The sequence below is a fragment of the Astyanax mexicanus genome, chromosome 14 (assembly GCF_023375975.1).
Source record: "Astyanax mexicanus isolate ESR-SI-001 chromosome 14, AstMex3_surface, whole genome shotgun sequence".
NCBI lineage: Eukaryota > Metazoa > Chordata > Actinopteri > Characiformes > Acestrorhamphidae > Astyanax > Astyanax mexicanus.
Window position 1 is genome coordinate 29,129,738 of NC_064421.1, and position 17,715 is coordinate 29,147,452.

General features: G+C 37.1%; 1 protein-coding gene across 27 annotated transcripts in view; it reads left to right on the top strand.

Annotated features, from left to right (window-relative positions):
- xdh (xanthine dehydrogenase) overlaps positions 1 to 17,715 on the top strand; it is a 37,668-nt gene that overhangs the window by 16,570 nt on the left and 3,383 nt on the right. For all 27 annotated transcript variants that reach the window (XM_049463763.1, XM_049463762.1, XM_049463772.1 and 24 more), the window contains exons 11-32: positions 104 to 255; positions 615 to 708; positions 1,141 to 1,250; positions 2,507 to 2,691; positions 2,855 to 3,017; positions 3,134 to 3,220; positions 3,548 to 3,717; positions 4,461 to 4,587; positions 4,933 to 5,055; positions 5,486 to 5,582; positions 6,470 to 6,594; positions 6,745 to 6,878; positions 8,195 to 8,282; positions 9,325 to 9,411; positions 10,201 to 10,392; positions 13,944 to 14,089; positions 14,184 to 14,265; positions 14,797 to 14,892; positions 15,879 to 16,007; positions 16,243 to 16,317; positions 16,653 to 16,705; positions 16,794 to 16,908. In XM_049463763.1, the coding sequence (XP_049319720.1) occupies positions 104 to 255; positions 615 to 708; positions 1,141 to 1,250; positions 2,507 to 2,691; positions 2,855 to 3,017; positions 3,134 to 3,220; positions 3,548 to 3,717; positions 4,461 to 4,587; positions 4,933 to 5,055; positions 5,486 to 5,582; positions 6,470 to 6,594; positions 6,745 to 6,878; positions 8,195 to 8,282; positions 9,325 to 9,411; positions 10,201 to 10,392; positions 13,944 to 14,089; positions 14,184 to 14,265; positions 14,797 to 14,892; positions 15,879 to 16,007; positions 16,243 to 16,317; positions 16,653 to 16,705; positions 16,794 to 16,908 (2,630 nt within the window). The remainder of the gene's footprint in view (positions 1 to 103; positions 256 to 614; positions 709 to 1,140; positions 1,251 to 2,506; positions 2,692 to 2,854; positions 3,018 to 3,133; positions 3,221 to 3,547; positions 3,718 to 4,460; positions 4,588 to 4,932; positions 5,056 to 5,485; positions 5,583 to 6,469; positions 6,595 to 6,744; positions 6,879 to 8,194; positions 8,283 to 9,324; positions 9,412 to 10,200; positions 10,393 to 13,943; positions 14,090 to 14,183; positions 14,266 to 14,796; positions 14,893 to 15,878; positions 16,008 to 16,242; positions 16,318 to 16,652; positions 16,706 to 16,793; positions 16,909 to 17,715) is intronic.

Genomic DNA, 17,715 nt, shown 5'->3' on the forward strand with positions numbered 1-17,715 from the left:
TTCAAGAGCACAATGCCAGGATTCATAGGGGTCAGATTGTAAAAGAGTTTGATTCTAGTATATAATATGTTTATGTGTGTGTATATATAATGTGTGTGTGCAGGGATGGAGTGTGGAGCAGCGGTGACCCTGACAGAGTTGGGGGAGGTGCTGCGTGAAGAGGTGGAAAAGCTCCCAAACTACAGAACTGAAATCTTCCAGGCTGTATTAGAGCAGCTGCGCTGGTTTGCGGGACGACAGATCCGAAATGTTGCAGTACGAATCTCTACAGTCATTCTTATTACAAAAGTCATAAACAACAAACACGATTAAATAATAAAAATAAAACATTGAGAAGCCACGCCCACAGAAAGCAGAGGTGAAGGCCATGGCAGAAATAATCGCCGTCTAATCTGAGAAATAATCAACAGATTAGTCGACTATTTATAGCAGCTGTAGAGACGACACAGGTTGTGTACAGATGCAAAGTCAGAAAGTTTTCATTTAATTTAATTTATACAGTTTAGCACCAAATTAAGTTTAGGTTAAATTAAATACAATTCTACAGCAGAGTTCATGAATGCATATATGTATATAATCTGTGTGTATATAATGTGTGTGTGTGTTTGTAACAGGCTGTAGGTGGTAATATAATGACGGCGAGTCCGATCTCAGACCTGAACCCGGTGTTTATGGCTGCAGGCTGTAAGCTCACTTTGGTGTCTAAAGGTAAAATCGTTTTCCTTCTTCAGAGAAAAGTTCAAAGATCAAAGGTAGCCTGAGCTTTCAATGTTTATATTCTGATAAACAGAATAGAGAGTGAAACAAAAAGACTTTACATTATATATATTTTTTAGAAATCACAACTTCGTAATTGATTAATATTTACTTTTTGTTCACACTTTTTTTAGTTATTTTTTTGTTATCTTTTTTGAAGACTTTATTATTCCTTAATATTGGATTATAATTTGTGTTAAAATCAGCACACTCATTTACAATTAAGCTAAAAGAGTTCCACAAAAATCAGCTTTTTCATGCCAATATTTACATAATTTTACTGAACATTTTTAGTGCAAAGCACTCTGCCCCTGATGTTGAGGTAATGATGTTATGATGTAAAATGTAAGAATATGCACTAATAGATGTATATTTTGTTTAAAGAGGGTAAAAGAGTGGTAAAGATGGATGAGAAGTTCTTCACTGGATACCGGAAAACCATCCTAAGATCTGAGGAGATCCTGCTGTCCATTGAGATTCCATACACAAAAAAGGTTTGAATTAAAGTGAAGTCTTTTACATTTTTTTTTCAGGATTGCCCTGTATATATATATATACATATATATATATGTCCATCCATCTTCCCATCAACTCTAACCAGCTTCTCTGTCCTTGCTGAGGAAAGGACCCCCAAAGCATGATGCTGCCACCTCTATGTTTCACAGTGGGGATGTTGTGTTCAGGGTGATGAGCAGTGTTACTTTTCCTCCACATTGCGATTTACATTTAAGTTGAAAAGTTCAACTTTGGTCTCATCTGACCATCTTCTTCCACGTGTTTGTTCTGTTACTACAAGGCTTGTGGATACAAACTTCAAACAGAAGTTCTTGTCTTTATTTCAGCAATGGTTTTCTTCTTGACACTTTTCCATAAAGGTTAGATTTGTGGAGTGCACGACTGATAGTTGTCCTATGGACAGATACTCCCTCCTGAGCTGTGAATTTCTGCAGCTCCTCCAGAGTGACCATTGGCCTCCTGACTGCTTCTCTGGCCAGTGCTGTACTGGGACTAAATTACACACAGCTATTTACTAATTAATAACCTCTGAATTAATTATTAATTGCACTGGCTGAATTGCAGGTGGCCGAATACTTTTGCACGTCACACTTTTCAGATTTTTATTTGATAAAAAAAAAACATGTATCATTTTCATTCCACTTCACAATTATGTGCTACCTAGTGTTGGCCTGTCACTTCAAATCTCAATAAAATACATATAAGTTTGTGGTTGTGAGGTGATAAAATAAAATAAAAAAGTTCAAGGGGTATGAATATTTTTGCAAGCCATTGTGTTTGTGGTGGTGCCACTGGTGGAGTGTTATTCATTCTATTGGCGTGGATGGTGGAGACCACCACCATACGGTCTCTACCACTGAGTTATTAAGCTTATTATGAGAGAACCACTACTTGTTTGGCAGTTTATCATCTTCGTCTCTCCTGTTATAAATAAAGCTTACTCAGACAGAATTAAATACAAAGTTAATTTATCCAGTGCTATAGTTAACTTATTTAATATTTTTTCATTGCTTAAATTGTTTATTGTTTATTTAATATTTTTAAATGTGTACCTCCTGTACCTGTCATTTTTTTAATTCATTTATATTCTTTCTCTGCAATACTTTTATATAGCTCTGGGAAAGTAACAGTGTGTTAGTAAACAAGTGATTCAGAAAAAAAAAATATGACTCCATACTACAGTGAATAAACTCTTGTTCTTTTGTGGTTCAGTTTTGTAACTTTGGTTTTACAGGGTCAGTATTTCTCAGCGTTTAAGCAGTCGCCCCGCAGGGAGGACGATATCGCCACGGTTACCTGTGGGATGAACGTAGTGTTCGGAGAGGGGTCCAACACTGTACAGGACATCAAGCTGAGCTATGGAGGGATGGCTCCTGTTACTCTTCTGGCCACAGATACATGCAGGCAGCTTATCGGCAGGTAATTAAATACTTTTACTGTAAACTGGTATATATTTTAATCAATATCTAAAACTAACTCGCTCACTGTCACCCAAAACCTTGTTTCTCCTGTACAGTTTTGTGATTTGATTATAAAAACTATTTGACAAAATGACTAATTCTGCTCATTCTCCTGACTGTAGGCAATGGGGTGAGGATTTGATGGAAGACGCCTGCTCTCTGTTAGCTGAGGAGATGTCGCTGTCGCCCTCTGCGCCCGGTGGGATGGTGGCATACAGACGAACCCTGACCATCAGCCTGTTCTTCAAGTTCTTCCTCACCGTCCAGCGCAAACTGGCCCAGGAGGTCAGAGTCCAGAAACAGCACTCAACTCAACTCTGGCAACTCAAAATGAATTGTGTTCAATTATAATATTCTCTACAGTGCATTAATACAGCTGCTGGTTATCCTTTCCTTTACAGAATCTCTCTGAAGGTGTCAGATCTGATTATGAAAGTGCGACTGAGCTCTTCCACCAGGACCCTCCAACTGGTGCTCAGATCTACCAGGTAAATAACCTACAGCTCAATTTGAATAAACTCTTTATTTTGATTAAAATTGAAATATATTCTTCCCTTTATTATTATTATTATTTGTAAATATTATTAAAAATATTTGCTCTTTTGTGATTTCTGTACTATTATTAACTGTTATTATTATTAACTGTTAACTGTTATTATTGTCTATTTCTATAGAATTTTAGTATTTTAATTCAGTTTTAGCTTCATTTTAATCTTCTTGATTGATCCTAGTTTTGTTTGAACTTTAAATTAGTGATGCTCAATTAGTTTCTTTTTTAATGTTGTTATCTTGCTGATTGTCCTGCTGTTTTGTAGGCAGTACCTCCAGGTCAGAGTGCAGATGATGTAGTGGGACGTCCCATGATGCACCTGTCAGCGTTAAAGCAGGCCACAGGAGAGGCTGTGTACTGTGATGATATTCCTCACTATGAGAACGAGCTCTACCTGGCTCTGGTCACCAGCACTAAAGCTCACGCCCACATCATGTCAGTAACACTACTACTACTACTGCTATTAGATTTAGTTTTTACCTGGTGGTGCCGAAGATTAAATTATTTATAGAAAAGTGTGATTAATTGTGATTAATCACATTTCTTACTGTTCGTAAAAAAATGTAATAGTGTTTATTTGAACGTAAATAAAATAATTAGTGTTATATTGGCAAAGGGGAATTATGTTTATTGAAGTGGGGTCAATAATTAATTACAACAATATTCTGTGATTAATTACAGTTAAAATACTGGTACTTATCTGTATTTTTATACCATTGCAACCATCTTGCAACACCTTAATGACCAATAGCAGTACAATACCAAAACCATAGTAGCCACCTGCCAACCACATAAAAACATTTTGCCAACTCCTCAGAAACCACCTTGGACATCTTAGTAATGCCTTAGCATTAACACTGTATAAACCACCTAGCAACACCACAGCAAATATTTAGCAACACCGTAGCAACCACCTGAAGTTAGTATGGTAGTTTAAAACTAAAAACTTAATTTGCTAGTTAATTTGTATAGTTGTAAAAATAATAAGTTATTAGAAATAACTTGTTCTAACTAATATATTATATTTAACAAATAACTAATATATAACTCCATATAACTAATAACATATTAGTTATAAGGAACAAAAATTTTGTATAAATATGTTTTGCGTTGTTTTGGTTTTTGTTATTATTTTTGCTTTTTTTAACAGTATTCATGTGTTGGCCATCTGTTGACAGATCTATAGAAACTGCTGAAGCCATGGCTGTGCCCGGTGTTGTAGCCTTTATCTCTGCAAAGGACATACCTGGAAGCAATAAGACAGGACCTGTAGTCTCTGACGAGACTGTTTTTGCTGATAATAAGGTTAAATATATTCTTAACACTGTAAAATCTAAAGCACTGAACTCAACATCATTCATAATTCTCCTCCTTTCACCCTGATATTTACACAGGACAGAGCACCACAAAGCAGCTATTATTATTTTGGTGGTGGGTCGTTATTCTTAGCACTGCAGTGATTAGCACTGATTAACATGGGGGTGGTGTATGAGGTATATTTTCATACAGTTACAAAGGATTGTCAAAAAGATGTCAAAAAACTGATTGATCTGGACACCAGCAGCACTGCTGTCTGAAATAGTATTTAACACATCACTGATCGCTTGTATGTCATTTATTTTATGTATTAATTTTTCTTCTTTCTCTTAGGTCACATGTGTGGGTCATATCATTGGAGCAGTTGTAGCAGACACAAAGGCCCATGCCCAGAGAGCAGCTAAAGCTGTTAAGATCAGCTATGAGGAGCTTCAGCCCGTGATCGTTTCCATTCAGGTGGGTTCACATTCCTTATTCAGCACCAGATTACCACGTCACATCACTACCGACTTGATCCCAAATCACTACCGGCCTGTCCCACATTACTACCGGCCTTATCCCACATCATTACCAACCTCGTCCCACATTACTACCGGCCTCATCCCACATCACTACTAGCCTTGTCCCACATCACTACCAGCCTGGTCCCACATCACTACTTACCTTGTCCCACATCACTACCAGCCTGGTCCCACATCACTACTTACCTTGTCCCACATCACTACCAGCCTCATCCCATATCAGACTGTCAATAATTGAACTGTGCAGTTTTCACAGAAATTATTACAGCAGGTTTAAAACATGCAGCTGAAAATTAGCCTCACTATGTTTATCCTTTATCAGTTTATGCATTTACTGTAAATAATTCAGTGTTTTTTTTTATCAGGATGCCATAACTCATCAGTCCTTCTACCAGCCAGTCAGAGTGATTGAAAATGGAGATTTGATTAAAGGCTTTCAGGCATCTGATCACATTATCGAAGGTATTATACACTCCTACATATCATGGAGCTGATTTTGTACATTTTTTAAAAAGTCTTTGATGTTTAAAATTTTTGTCATTGATGGCGTGAGGTAAAATGAGGTAGAGTGTGAGGTATAGTAGGGTAGGGGTAAGGTTAAGTAGAGAGTGAGGTATATTGAGGTAGATGTAGAGTGAGGTAGAGAGTAAGGTATAGTGGAGTAGGGGAAGAGTGAGGTAGAAAGTGGGGTAGAGAGTGAGGTAGAGTGGGTAGGGGTAGAGTGAGGTACAGAGTGAGGTAGAGTGGGGTAGGGGTAGAGTGAGGTAGAGTGGGGTAGGGGTAGAGTGAGGTACAAAGTGAGGTAGAGTGGGGTAGGGTAGAGTGAGGTAGAGAGTGAGGTAGAGAGTGAGGTAGAGTGGGGTAGGGGTAGAGTGAGGTACAGAGTGAGGTAGAGAGTGAGGTAGAGTGGGGTAGGGGTAGAGTGAGGTAGAGTGGGGTAGGGGTAGAGTGAGGTAGAAAGTGGGGTAGAGAGTGAGGTAGAGTGGGGTAGGGGCAGAGTAAGGTAGAAAGTGGGGTAGAGAGTGAGGTAGAGTGGGGTAGGGGTAGAGTGAGGTACAGAGTGTGGTAGAGTGGGGTAGGGGAAGAGTGAGGTAGAGCATGAGGTATAGTGGGGTAAGGGGTAAAGTAAGGTACATTGTGAGGTATAGTGGGATTAGGAGTAAAGTGCAATAGAGCGTGAAGTATGGAGTAATGGGTAAAATAAGTTGAGGTAGAGTGGAGTAAGGGTAAAGTATGGTAGAGTGTGATGTAGAGTGGGGTTGGGGGTTAAGTACAGAGTGTGAGGTAGTTTGAGGTTGGGGTATTAAAGTAATTAGCGGCTGTGATTCATGATCTCGATTGGATTTTAGGTGAGATCCACATTGGAGGGCAAGAACACTTTTACCTAGAGACGAACTGTGCCCTGGCTGTCCCGCGGGGAGAAGATGGGGAGATGGAACTGTTAGTGTCCACTCAGGCAGCGACCAAAACACAGGTAATCAGACTCTGCTTAATAAAGCTCTGAGACCTGACTGTGCTCATTTGAGATACACAAGGTATCTCATGGAGGAGGTAGCACAAGATTAGAGCGAGGTTTTCGATGATATTATATTATTATATTAAATTGGATCTGTGCTGGTTTCAGACTGCTGCAGCTAAAGCACTGGGAGTGCCAGCCAGTCATGTGGTGTGCCGGGTGAAGAGGATGGGCGGCGGGTTTGGTGGAAAGGAGAGCCGGAGCACCATCCTGTCCACAGCTGTAGCCGTGGCGGCGAATAAGTAAGAAAGCTGCTGTTTGCTAAAATGTAAAAGCTTGTGTTTTTCACAATCATTTTCAGAACCACATCACGCCCAGATTAGTTTAACCATTTAACGTCCTCATTTATGGAAAATAAATTTAAATCAATATTGTGTATACTTTTTTTTTTTTTTTGACAATAGTAAAAACAATGATTTTTTCTTCCTTTTTAAAGCTCTGATTTTTAAAATACGCACCTCTATCAAATTTGTAACATAACGCATGTGGTAATTTCAAAAGACAGACCACAAATGTAAAAAATAAGTAAAAAATAATTAAACCAAATAATTTGCCTAATTTTGTTAATTTCACCAAAAACAGTCACGTAGAGTGATTGACGGATGAGAACTGATAAGGCATACTTCTGACAGACACAGCGCCCTATAGTAAATTTTATTACTCTAATGTATTTCTGCTGATTGGCCGACATGCAACAGGTTGAGATAAGTTTAACATCTTCTTCAATAAAATACAGTGACTTAAATGTGCTGTACCTAGTAGAGGTTAAATGGTTAATAGTAGTAGTTACTAGTGGTGTAAATCTCTGACTGCAGCTGTATTTGCCATTTCACATTGTTTTTAATCTGTTAGTTTTGTTTTAGCCAAATAATCACATTGTTTGTAATAAAAATAAAAATGTTAAATTATGAATACATGACTTGAATAATGACTTGATTCCCTGAGGTTTTTTGTGAATTTACCCTCTTTTAAAAACGTGAACAGTCCATAATTTTATTTCAGCCTTATTTAAAAACAGAAAGAGACAGAATATTAACAAAAAAAATCCAAAGTGTGTTTTCTAAAGTTTGCCAATGTTCACCTGTGTGATTCAGAGAAAGCTTGAAAAATGTGATGTGGTCAGATGATACCAGAGAAGAGCTCTTTGGTATCAAATCGACTCATCTTGTTTGGAGGCAGAAGACTTTACTGCATTGAGTGACTGTGTACCATAGATTCTTGAATGAGAACCAATGACCAAAACTGTCAAAGCAGCAAACAGTGGCTTAATAAGAAGAACATTAAGATCGTGGAGGGGTCTAGAGTCTCCAATCCTTAAATCCATACAACATCTGTGAAAGTAAAACCTCCAAACCTTCAAACCTGGTGACCAACTACTAGAAATGTCTGACTTCTGTGCTTCGCAACAAGGGTTTCTTCACAAAGTACTAATGTCATTTTTTGTTTAAGGATCGAACACTTATTTCACCCAATCAAAATTCAGATTATGAACTGAATAATAAACATGTGTATTATAAAGGGAGAAAGTTTCTCACAGATATTTAATTTCTTTATTTAGAGTGAAGAGACCAGTCCGCTGTATGCTGGACCGTGATGAAGACATGCTGGTCTCAGGAGGCCGACATCCATTCTTTGGACGCTATAAGGTAAGAAATGTAGAAACTCAGGACTGCATTTCCTAGCACATTTATTATTTAATATATTGATTTGGAGATCCTGTATGTGTGACGAATTCACGGCACAGTGTGACAGATGCGTGGTCTCAGCTTTCGTGGAACAGGAACATACTCGCCCATTTTTCCATCCTTTATTATATGCAGTAATTTGCAGTACTATAAGACAATATGTACTTTCTTATTTTCTTTTTACTGGAGTGGCTAATGCAGTTAACACCAAGCCGCAGCATTTGAAAATCACAGACTGCTCAGATACAGCACATATATGGCAACAACATATAAAACTGCTTACTATATGGCTTTATGCACAATATTTTCTAAAGAATATAAAATACAGTTCTAAAATTATTATAAATTGTGTCTGTGTTACCAGTAGAATCTTGTACCACATAAATACATATTAAAATGGCTGGACATGAGCAAATTTCATAAACTTCACAAAAATATAACAGAACATTAACAGATTAAGATTAAAATATTAGTGAAACACATACCTGGAAGACAATATGTACGTTTCTTATTTTTTTTACTAAAGTAGCTACTGCAGTTTACACCAAGCTCATATACTGAGGAAAAACGACGAGGTTAGTCTCACTCAGCTTCTAACAGAGAAGAGAGAAATTTACTTATAAACTCTTAAGTATGAACTAAAACAAAAATACTTTTTAAAACGTCTTATAATTGAATTAAGAGCATAAATAATTCTTTTATTTAAAACCTGTTTTTAACCACTATTTATTCATAAAACACGGAGGGACGGTGGCTCAGGAGGATCAAATGTAACATAAATATAGTTTACCACTTACCAGTAGGGGCCACCAAAACTCTATTTTAGAGCATTAAAGTGCCTAATTTTATAAAATTCATCTAAAACAAAGGTATTTTCTTACTCTATTACATATCCAATCAAAACAAATCCACTGATGGAAAAACCTGGTGCTCCAGTATTTTCACGTGGTCAGCTGACCTCATTCTAATCTATATATGTGTGTTTCCCATTCCATTAATGCAGGTTGGATTCCAGAAAAGTGGGAAAGTTGTAGCTCTTGATGTGACGTATTACTGCAATGCTGGAAATTCACTGGATCTTTCTTTATCGGTGAGTAATACGACCTTCATTATTCAAGAGAATAAACTCAGTAGCGCTCGTCACTTGTCAGTAACATCATATTCTGACAAAATGAACAGTATATAAGTTTTCTTGCCACTTTCATGTAAATGGACAGGGTAAAGTTGTACTGCAGCCAACCAGCAGAGGGTTCAGTTGCTGTCGCCCGGTTAAAATGTAACTGTATTTTCTGCACTATAAGGTGCACTTATAATGCTTTAATTTTCCCCCAAATCATCAGTGCGCCTTATAATCTGTTGTGCCTTACGTATGAATTTTACCAGTCAGGTTGTAAGGAGCAGTAAAGCCATGCTGCTTAAGTACAGCGTTATATAGAAGTGTTAGTGTAGTTCACCAGCACTTAGACTCTGGAAACTGGATCAGCATTAGCATTAGCTGCTAACGGCGCTAAGTTTTAGCATTCAGAGGTGGGTAAATTAACCTAAAATAAATTAGCACTGCAGGAGCAGTATTAGCATTACCCTCTAACTGTGCTAAGCGTTAGCTCTTTTGCCATTCAGAGGTGAGATTTATCGGCCTGTAGCCTGCTGCTAATCCCGGCTAGCACTGCTGGAGCAGAGTTAGCATTAATAATAATATTTAATAATACTGCTGCTCCCTAATAACTAACATCACTTACTAATGTGCCTTATAATCCGGTGCGCCTTATAGTGTGTAAAATAAGATATATACAGGATGTGATTTGTGCTTTGTTGTAAAATTGTCTGAGTGAGTTTTGAGATAAAGGTCTGTGAGTGAATATGTATTGTGTGTTTTTAGATATTGGAGCGTGCGCTCTTTCACATGGATAACTGCTACAGTATCCCTCACATTCGCGGGACAGGTTACATGTGTAAGACCAACCTGCCCTCCAACACGGCGTTCCGGGGCTTTGGCGGGCCGCAGGGGATGATGGTGGCGGAGAGCTGGATCAGTGAAGTGGCTCAGAGCTGTGGTCTCCCTGCTGAACAGGTTCAGTGTGGATTTCTGAATTCTCTATTCTCCTGTACTTTTATTAATCATGTTACTGCCTTAGGATTGAAAAGCCAAAGGGAATCAACAGACTAAAGCCAGGCGGACACTGTGCGATTTTAGCCCGATTTTAAGCCCGATCTGGTCGGATGCGACTGAATTTCATGATCGGGCCGAATTTTAGCTTGATCGTGCGTCGTTTGTCGTGCAGTGTGAGAGGGGAAGCGATGTCCGATTAATTGCCCATACGAGCTGCGAATGGGCAGTCGGACGCGACCAGGGATTTCTGACATGCCAGAAATTTTGGTCGCTTGTCTCACAGTGTGAGCTGTTTTGCGGGCCGATTTCTTAACGTCACAACCTGTTTTCCCCAAAATCTCTGAAATATAAAGCAATACATGAAATATAAAGCAATTGAATATTTTTCAATATCTGAAAAATAAAGCACATTGTCAACATCTGGTGCTGCCCGTCAGTTATATAAAACTTAAAACATGCACAGAAATATAAAGCTATATTTTATAATTTGTTTCTTTTCGCCAGTGCAAATTTATTAAAATTATAAATATATTAATTTATTAATTAAAATCTCGTCCAGTGCTCCAGAATATTAGCCACGCAAAGCCAGTTTAGCGCAGCGCATGGCATTGAGCGCGGCATTGCGCGCAGAATAACCTCTGTCTTCTAAAATAAACGTTTTAATAAATAAGGTCGGAGAAGTGTAGTAAAATTAATGCTATTAAACTTACTAAAGCTAATAAATGTACTGATAATTAATAAAGATAAATCGGACAAAATGCGCTGCGCCTCTCTCTCGCTCTCTTTTGCAGCGCGGAGCTGAATTCAGCGCGAGGCTACAGATAATATGAAACTCAGTTCAGTTGAATAAAAATAAGTAAGGGCCTGTAAGTACAAGCAAAGGACCTGTAAGTAAATATTGTCAAATATAAAGAATAGTTTGAGGTTTTGGTGAGGTGTTTTCATTATTTGAAACTGAAACTAACTGAAACTTTGAATATTCTGCAGAAAGCCTGGGTTATTTTAAACGAATTTTTAATGAGTTTATATTTTATATTTATTCATTTTATTTGTTTTCTTCTTTTATTAATCAAATCATTACATATATATCTTCATAAGATATAATTTTTTTTTTACCTTTTATGTCAATTTTTATGATCTTTTTAAAAGGTCCTATTTTTCCTTTTTTACATATATATTTTATTCGTCTATAATAAATGTCAGTTTTTATTTCTATTTTTTATATATTTTTTTAATCCCTTTTAAACTGTTAATGCTCAGTAAATGAGGGTCCCTATCCAGTGTGAATAATCGATTGCTTGTTTAATATTCAGTGTTGCAAAACCAGTTTTTACATAAACAATAAACAGAATAAAAAATAAAATCTTTTTATTTTATTTAAGCTGCTGGTGTTTCTTTCGCAGCCTGACGCACAGTCATTTTTCTATGCGCTCTCCTTCTGTAAAACAGACCACGTAGAGTCCACGTCGCCTCAGCCACCTGCGAGTCCATGTACGTCTCTTCCGTGGACTTTCAGCGCACAACAGGGCACAAATGAGCAAAGAAGCGCTTTCTTTTGCAAGGCGACATGTTGTGTTGAAGCGAGAGTTTGTACGCAAAGAAAGCTCCGCCTACGGGCTGCGTTTAGACGTGCAGTGTAAGCTCCCCCGTCGCAGCAGGTCAGTCGGACCGTACAGTGTGTGCAGATGAATCGCAGGCGTTGTTCATACACGACAAACGATTCAAACGTGCAGTGTGAGCTCTCCAGAACGCATCCAATTAAAAAAATCGCACAGTGTCCGCCTGGCTTAAAGTAATGAAACTTGGTGGGTGGGTTTGACATTGCAGTGCATGTGACATAAGCAGGGCAGGGCTTATCTCTGTACCTATATAAGGTGGCTCCAGTTGTAGCCATTTGCAAAACAAAAACTAAGAACAAAAACTGGGATAAATAAAAAACACTAAGACAAAAAAAAATCTAAGATTATAAAACATACAAAGGTCTATCAAACAAAAAAAGCCAAAATAAATAAACAAAGGACCAAATAAACTAAAGAAACCAAATCAGACACTTACAATACAGCAGGACTGAGGATCAGCAATCACACAATAAAGCAGGATAGAAGACAACAAGGTCAAACAAAAAGCATAACAGAGAACAAAGGGGTATTTATAGACAGGCACAGACAAGGGACACCTGGGAAGGTAACGAGGGGGCGGGGTTCCAATCAGCCAATCAGCTTGCTGTTTTTGCAGCGCGCGGAAGTCTCAGTGTGTTGGTGGGGGAGGGGAAGCCCATCCCTCGCTGTGACATTTAGCAGCGGGATCGGCTGCACCTGATTTTAAAACAGAGATGGATATACGGCGATTTTTTTTTCTAAAAGAAAGGTAATTGTATCTAATCATGTAAACTGTGATGATATGTTTCTGATAGCTGGTTAAAAATACAAGTCTCGGAATCAGCACACAGTTTAACCCCACTGTGATTAATAAACTGCAGCTGTGTTAGTCAGTTAGCTTAACTTTGGAATTACCTAGATTGGAAGTCAAGGTTAAGGAAAAAAACTATATACGTAATGTTCAACTTGCCCTGTACCTGATCAGCTAATCACTGTTTCATTTTCAAACTGTTTATTAATTTAGGATTGCAGTTAGCTTGAAGCTGGATGTAGGGGATAGACAGAATTTAGTACAGTATGTTGGTAGTTTAAAGCAGTTTCTTAACCCTGGTCACTGCCCTAAAACTGTGTTTTCCATCAGATCCAACTGATCAGCTAATAAACAATCATTTATTGAGTTTACCTGTTAAAATCTCTTAGCCCCCTATGAATCATAAATCAGTCATTATGTATATCCAGCAGTGTATTAGACACATCATACCACCACTTACTTTATTAAAGTGCCTTTAAACAGAGGAAGCTGTAGAATATGCAGAACAGTGGGAATATGCAGTAGAATATGTAAGAACAGGGTTAAGAAACACTGATCTAATATGACTTCTGTTCATGTAGTTTACAGTAAGACACATGTCATGACGTTTATACTTCTGCCAAAAATCTCTAGGAAACGTAGTTACATTCTCTCAGTAGAAAGAAGTGTTCTCAGTAAAAAATAAATAAAAGCGCAGGTAAATATACAACAGAATTGACATACAATACATAATAATAATCAATACTGTTATATTATTTTAAATATTAGGTGATAACTGATCTTTGAACTGATTTTTGTACTATGTATATAATTCAGACATTGCATGCATATTTTTTTTCTAACAACAGTAAATGTAATGTGGAGTAACATGTTTAGGTTGTAAAATCACCTTTTATTGGATGTAACTAATTATAAACAAAATACAGAAAAAAATGATTATTTGTGATAAAAAATAATTCCACAAATGTTGTTCTAGGAAACTATAGTGTGGGCTTTGGTTAATATTCGCAAATGTGTCCCCCCCAATATCAAGCACGCTCCTACGCCCTTGGTCGTGACACTGATCTTTAGCGTTGTGTTGGTAACGGTTCTTTATGTTTCAGGTTCGGAAGATGAATCTGTACCAGCAGGGAGGAATCACACCCTTTAATCAGAGTCTGGAGCAGTTCACAATCGATCGCTGCTGGGACGAGTGCATAACCATTTCCGACTTCTCCCAGCGCAGGGCCCGAGTGGAGCTGTACAACAAGTTAGTCCAACAGAACACTGCAGCTTAAACAAATTTTATAAATTAAAAAATAAAGTATATATATATTTTAACACGTGTTTTGTGTTGATTGCAGACAGCATCGCTGGACCAAAAGAGGCCTGTCCATCATTCCCACCAAATTTGGCATCAGCTTTACTGCAACCTTCCTCAACCAGGTCTATCTTTATATTCACTACCTGTACCAGCACAACACACACTAACACCTCATACACCACCACCATGCTAATCAGTGCTAATTAAACACTGCAGTGCTGAGAATAATGATCAACCACCCAAATAATAATAGCTGATCTATGGTGGTTTATTCTTTATCCTTGTTCTGAGTATTGAAGGAGGGGTAGCAGGAAGATAATAATAATAATAGTATGCCGAGCAACAGATACAGAACTACAGTCTGGAATGAGAAAAGTGCAATTATTAGTAACGCAGGATAGTTGCGCAGCTAATGTGTTTTCTACCTGTCACAATGGTATCACATGTGGTTCCTAAGGTGAGCCATACTGCCCATATCTTGAGAACTGCGGGACAAGCAGCCAAGCAGCACAGCGAAGAAAATGTCCACAGTATTAATCACAGAACAACAAAGTGAACTATATCACCAGTGGAGCTGAAAACATGAATAATGACTGTAGAAATAAAGAGGTGGTTATAATATTATGCTTGATCTGTGTGTGTGTGTGTTGCAGGCAGGAGCACTGGTTCATATCTATACTGACGGTTCAGTTCTGATCACTCATGGAGGAACAGAGATGGGTCAAGGTCTGCACACTAAAATGATACAGGTAACAATAAACAACACAATGCAGCCACATCTCCCGTACACTCTTTATTACTTTATCTTTTTGTTTATTGGATTTTACCAATCCAATAAACATTACATTGTACTATGCATCCTTTGTCCTTATATTATTGGACTTTATACAGTACAAGTCAAAAGTTTGGACACCTTCTCATTCAATATTTTAATTGAATAGGCATTCGTAATCACCCAGACTATAAAAGAAAACAAAAAAAAAAACATGTAGTAACTTAAAAGTGTTAAACAAACCAAACCGTACTTTGTAAAGCTCTTATCTGTTGTGCTGTTAACTTGAAGTTTGTGAGGCTGGTAACTCTGATGAATTTAGCCTCTGCAACAGAGGTAACTCTTGCACTTCCTTTCCTGGTGCAGTCTTGATGAGAGCCATTGATGAGTTTCATCATAACTTTTTTGATGGCCTTTATATTGACTGCACTTGAGGATACTTTCAAAGTTCTTAAAATGTTTCAGATTCACTGACCTTCATTAAAAACCACATTAAAAAAAGTATTTAATGAATGAAAAAATTATTTGGTTAAACTAAACAGCAACAAACTAACAAAAAACGTAAATGGCAAAAGTCTTAAAAAGATTTATTAAGAAGGGGATAATATTTAAATAAAATCAAAATCAATCAAATTAATTCAAGATAAAATTTTCACCTAAAATTTAAAGCAGTAATGCTATATGATTATGAGCTCGAATTGGTAATATAATCAGAAGGATGAGTATGTGTGTCTTTACACAGGTATTAACATTTTTGCTGTTTGTTGTGTTGAGTTATTTAAATATAACACTTTTGATTGTTCTTGGATTAACATCTAAATTTGGGAACCTATAAAGCTAAATAAAGCTAAATTTATAATGAGGTTTTATATAATTTTAATTGTAACTGTATAGTGTATATATATCATCCGTGATATTTATGTATTTTTATGTAACAGTACCTGTTCTTCTGTTCTGTTCTAGATTGCAAGCAGAACTTTGGAAATCCCCACCTCAAAGATCCACATCAGTGAGACCAGCACCAACACGGTTCCCAACACGAGCCCCACCGCCGCATCCGCTTCCTCAGACCTGAATGGCATGGCCATCTACGTACGATCCTCTGAGTCTGGCTTTACATTTACTGAGCCTGTATTTCAGTTACAGACAGAAAATCAGGACTAAATTACACAGTGTAAACTGTAACCGAGACTTTAACAGGGTTTGGTCTGGACTCGACAGCCAGTCAATCCCAAAACTTAATTACAAGATAGATTTAATCTTATTTAAGATAAAATGTGTATTAATTTAAATGCATAAAATAACATTTTAAGCTTTTTTTTCGCAGAATGCTTGTCAGACCCTGCTGCAGAGACTGAAGCCATACAAAACCAGTAAACCAAAGGGGAACTGGGAGGACTGGGTTTGTAGATTTAAAATCGTTCTTTTTTTTTTTTTTTTTACATTTTTAAAAATATCTTCTTTTTTTAGAATTGGATTATTAGATTACTGATTCCCAACAGAAATGCAATACAGTATAAACAATTAAAGTGCAATATTATAAAATTAACCAATTATTATTCGGCCGGTTTACTCTTGCAAAATAACTTTTAAACTCACAAACTATCAAGAACCTCTGTATATGTACTTTACTATCCTATTATGTTCCATTGTTTTTTTTTTTTTTTATGTTATATTATAGACATTCTTGCAGAAAATATACAATAGACAACTACATTTTAGTGTTTTTAATTGCAGGTCACAGCAGCTTATTTTGACAGGGTGAACTTATCAGCCAATGGGTTTTACAGGTAAATGAAAAACTCCATAACGCAGATTTACTTCTTTCAAAATCAAAATTACTAAAACAGTTTTAAATCTACTGATCCTGTTTTGTAGAACTCCAGATCTCGGCTATAGCTTTGAAACCAACTCCGGACGTCCATTTAACTACTTTACCTACGGGGTCGCCGCCTCCGAGGTGGAGATAGACTGTCTGACTGGGAGCCACAAGGTAAATACAACCATAACCAGTGATTATTATTAGTGTGATTAGTCTGATTTACACAGTGTTTAAATCAAATGAGATTAAGTGTCACATAAATACAGGTTTACAAGTAATTGTAGGAAAAACATGGGTGCATGATTTAGGTCCATTTCAGTTTAGGTACTATTTACAAATGTAGGAATATTTGCATGTAGTAGATTTTACTTATTTCTTGTTGTTTAGTTCAAAAGGTTCATTATGTGAAGTACATTTTTCGCACTATTATACTCTCTTAAAATCCTTAAATATTCCCAGAAATCCTCAGTGCACCTTATAATCCGGTGTGCTTTATATATGTGTTTTACCATTTAGGCGACATTTACATCCTGTTAGTGCTAGCATTTAGCCACTAATGCTAATGCTGCTAAACCCAGGTGGAAGTCTGGAACTCTATGCTTACTGTAAATAAAAGAAAGCACTTTACTCACCCAAATAAACAGTTTTCAGGAGAGAAATCTGTATTGATTAATATCCAGCGTTCATTTGACTTTAAAGGAAAATGTTTTTTACGAATTACAGTTATGTTTACTTAGCTTAGCTTTACTTAACTTAGTTAAGTAACACCCCTGTTCCTTACTAGTGTTGCATAATGTGCCTTATAGTCCAGTGCACCTTATAGTGCAGATTTTATTTTTGAATTTTACCCAAAAGTCCTCCATGCAGTTGTTTACTCTTTTATTTTGTGTAAATCTTACATGATTAATTGTATTGTATTTATAAACCCCATGATTTGTTTTACAACGTATCAGTTAGCAGGATTATTAATATAATATC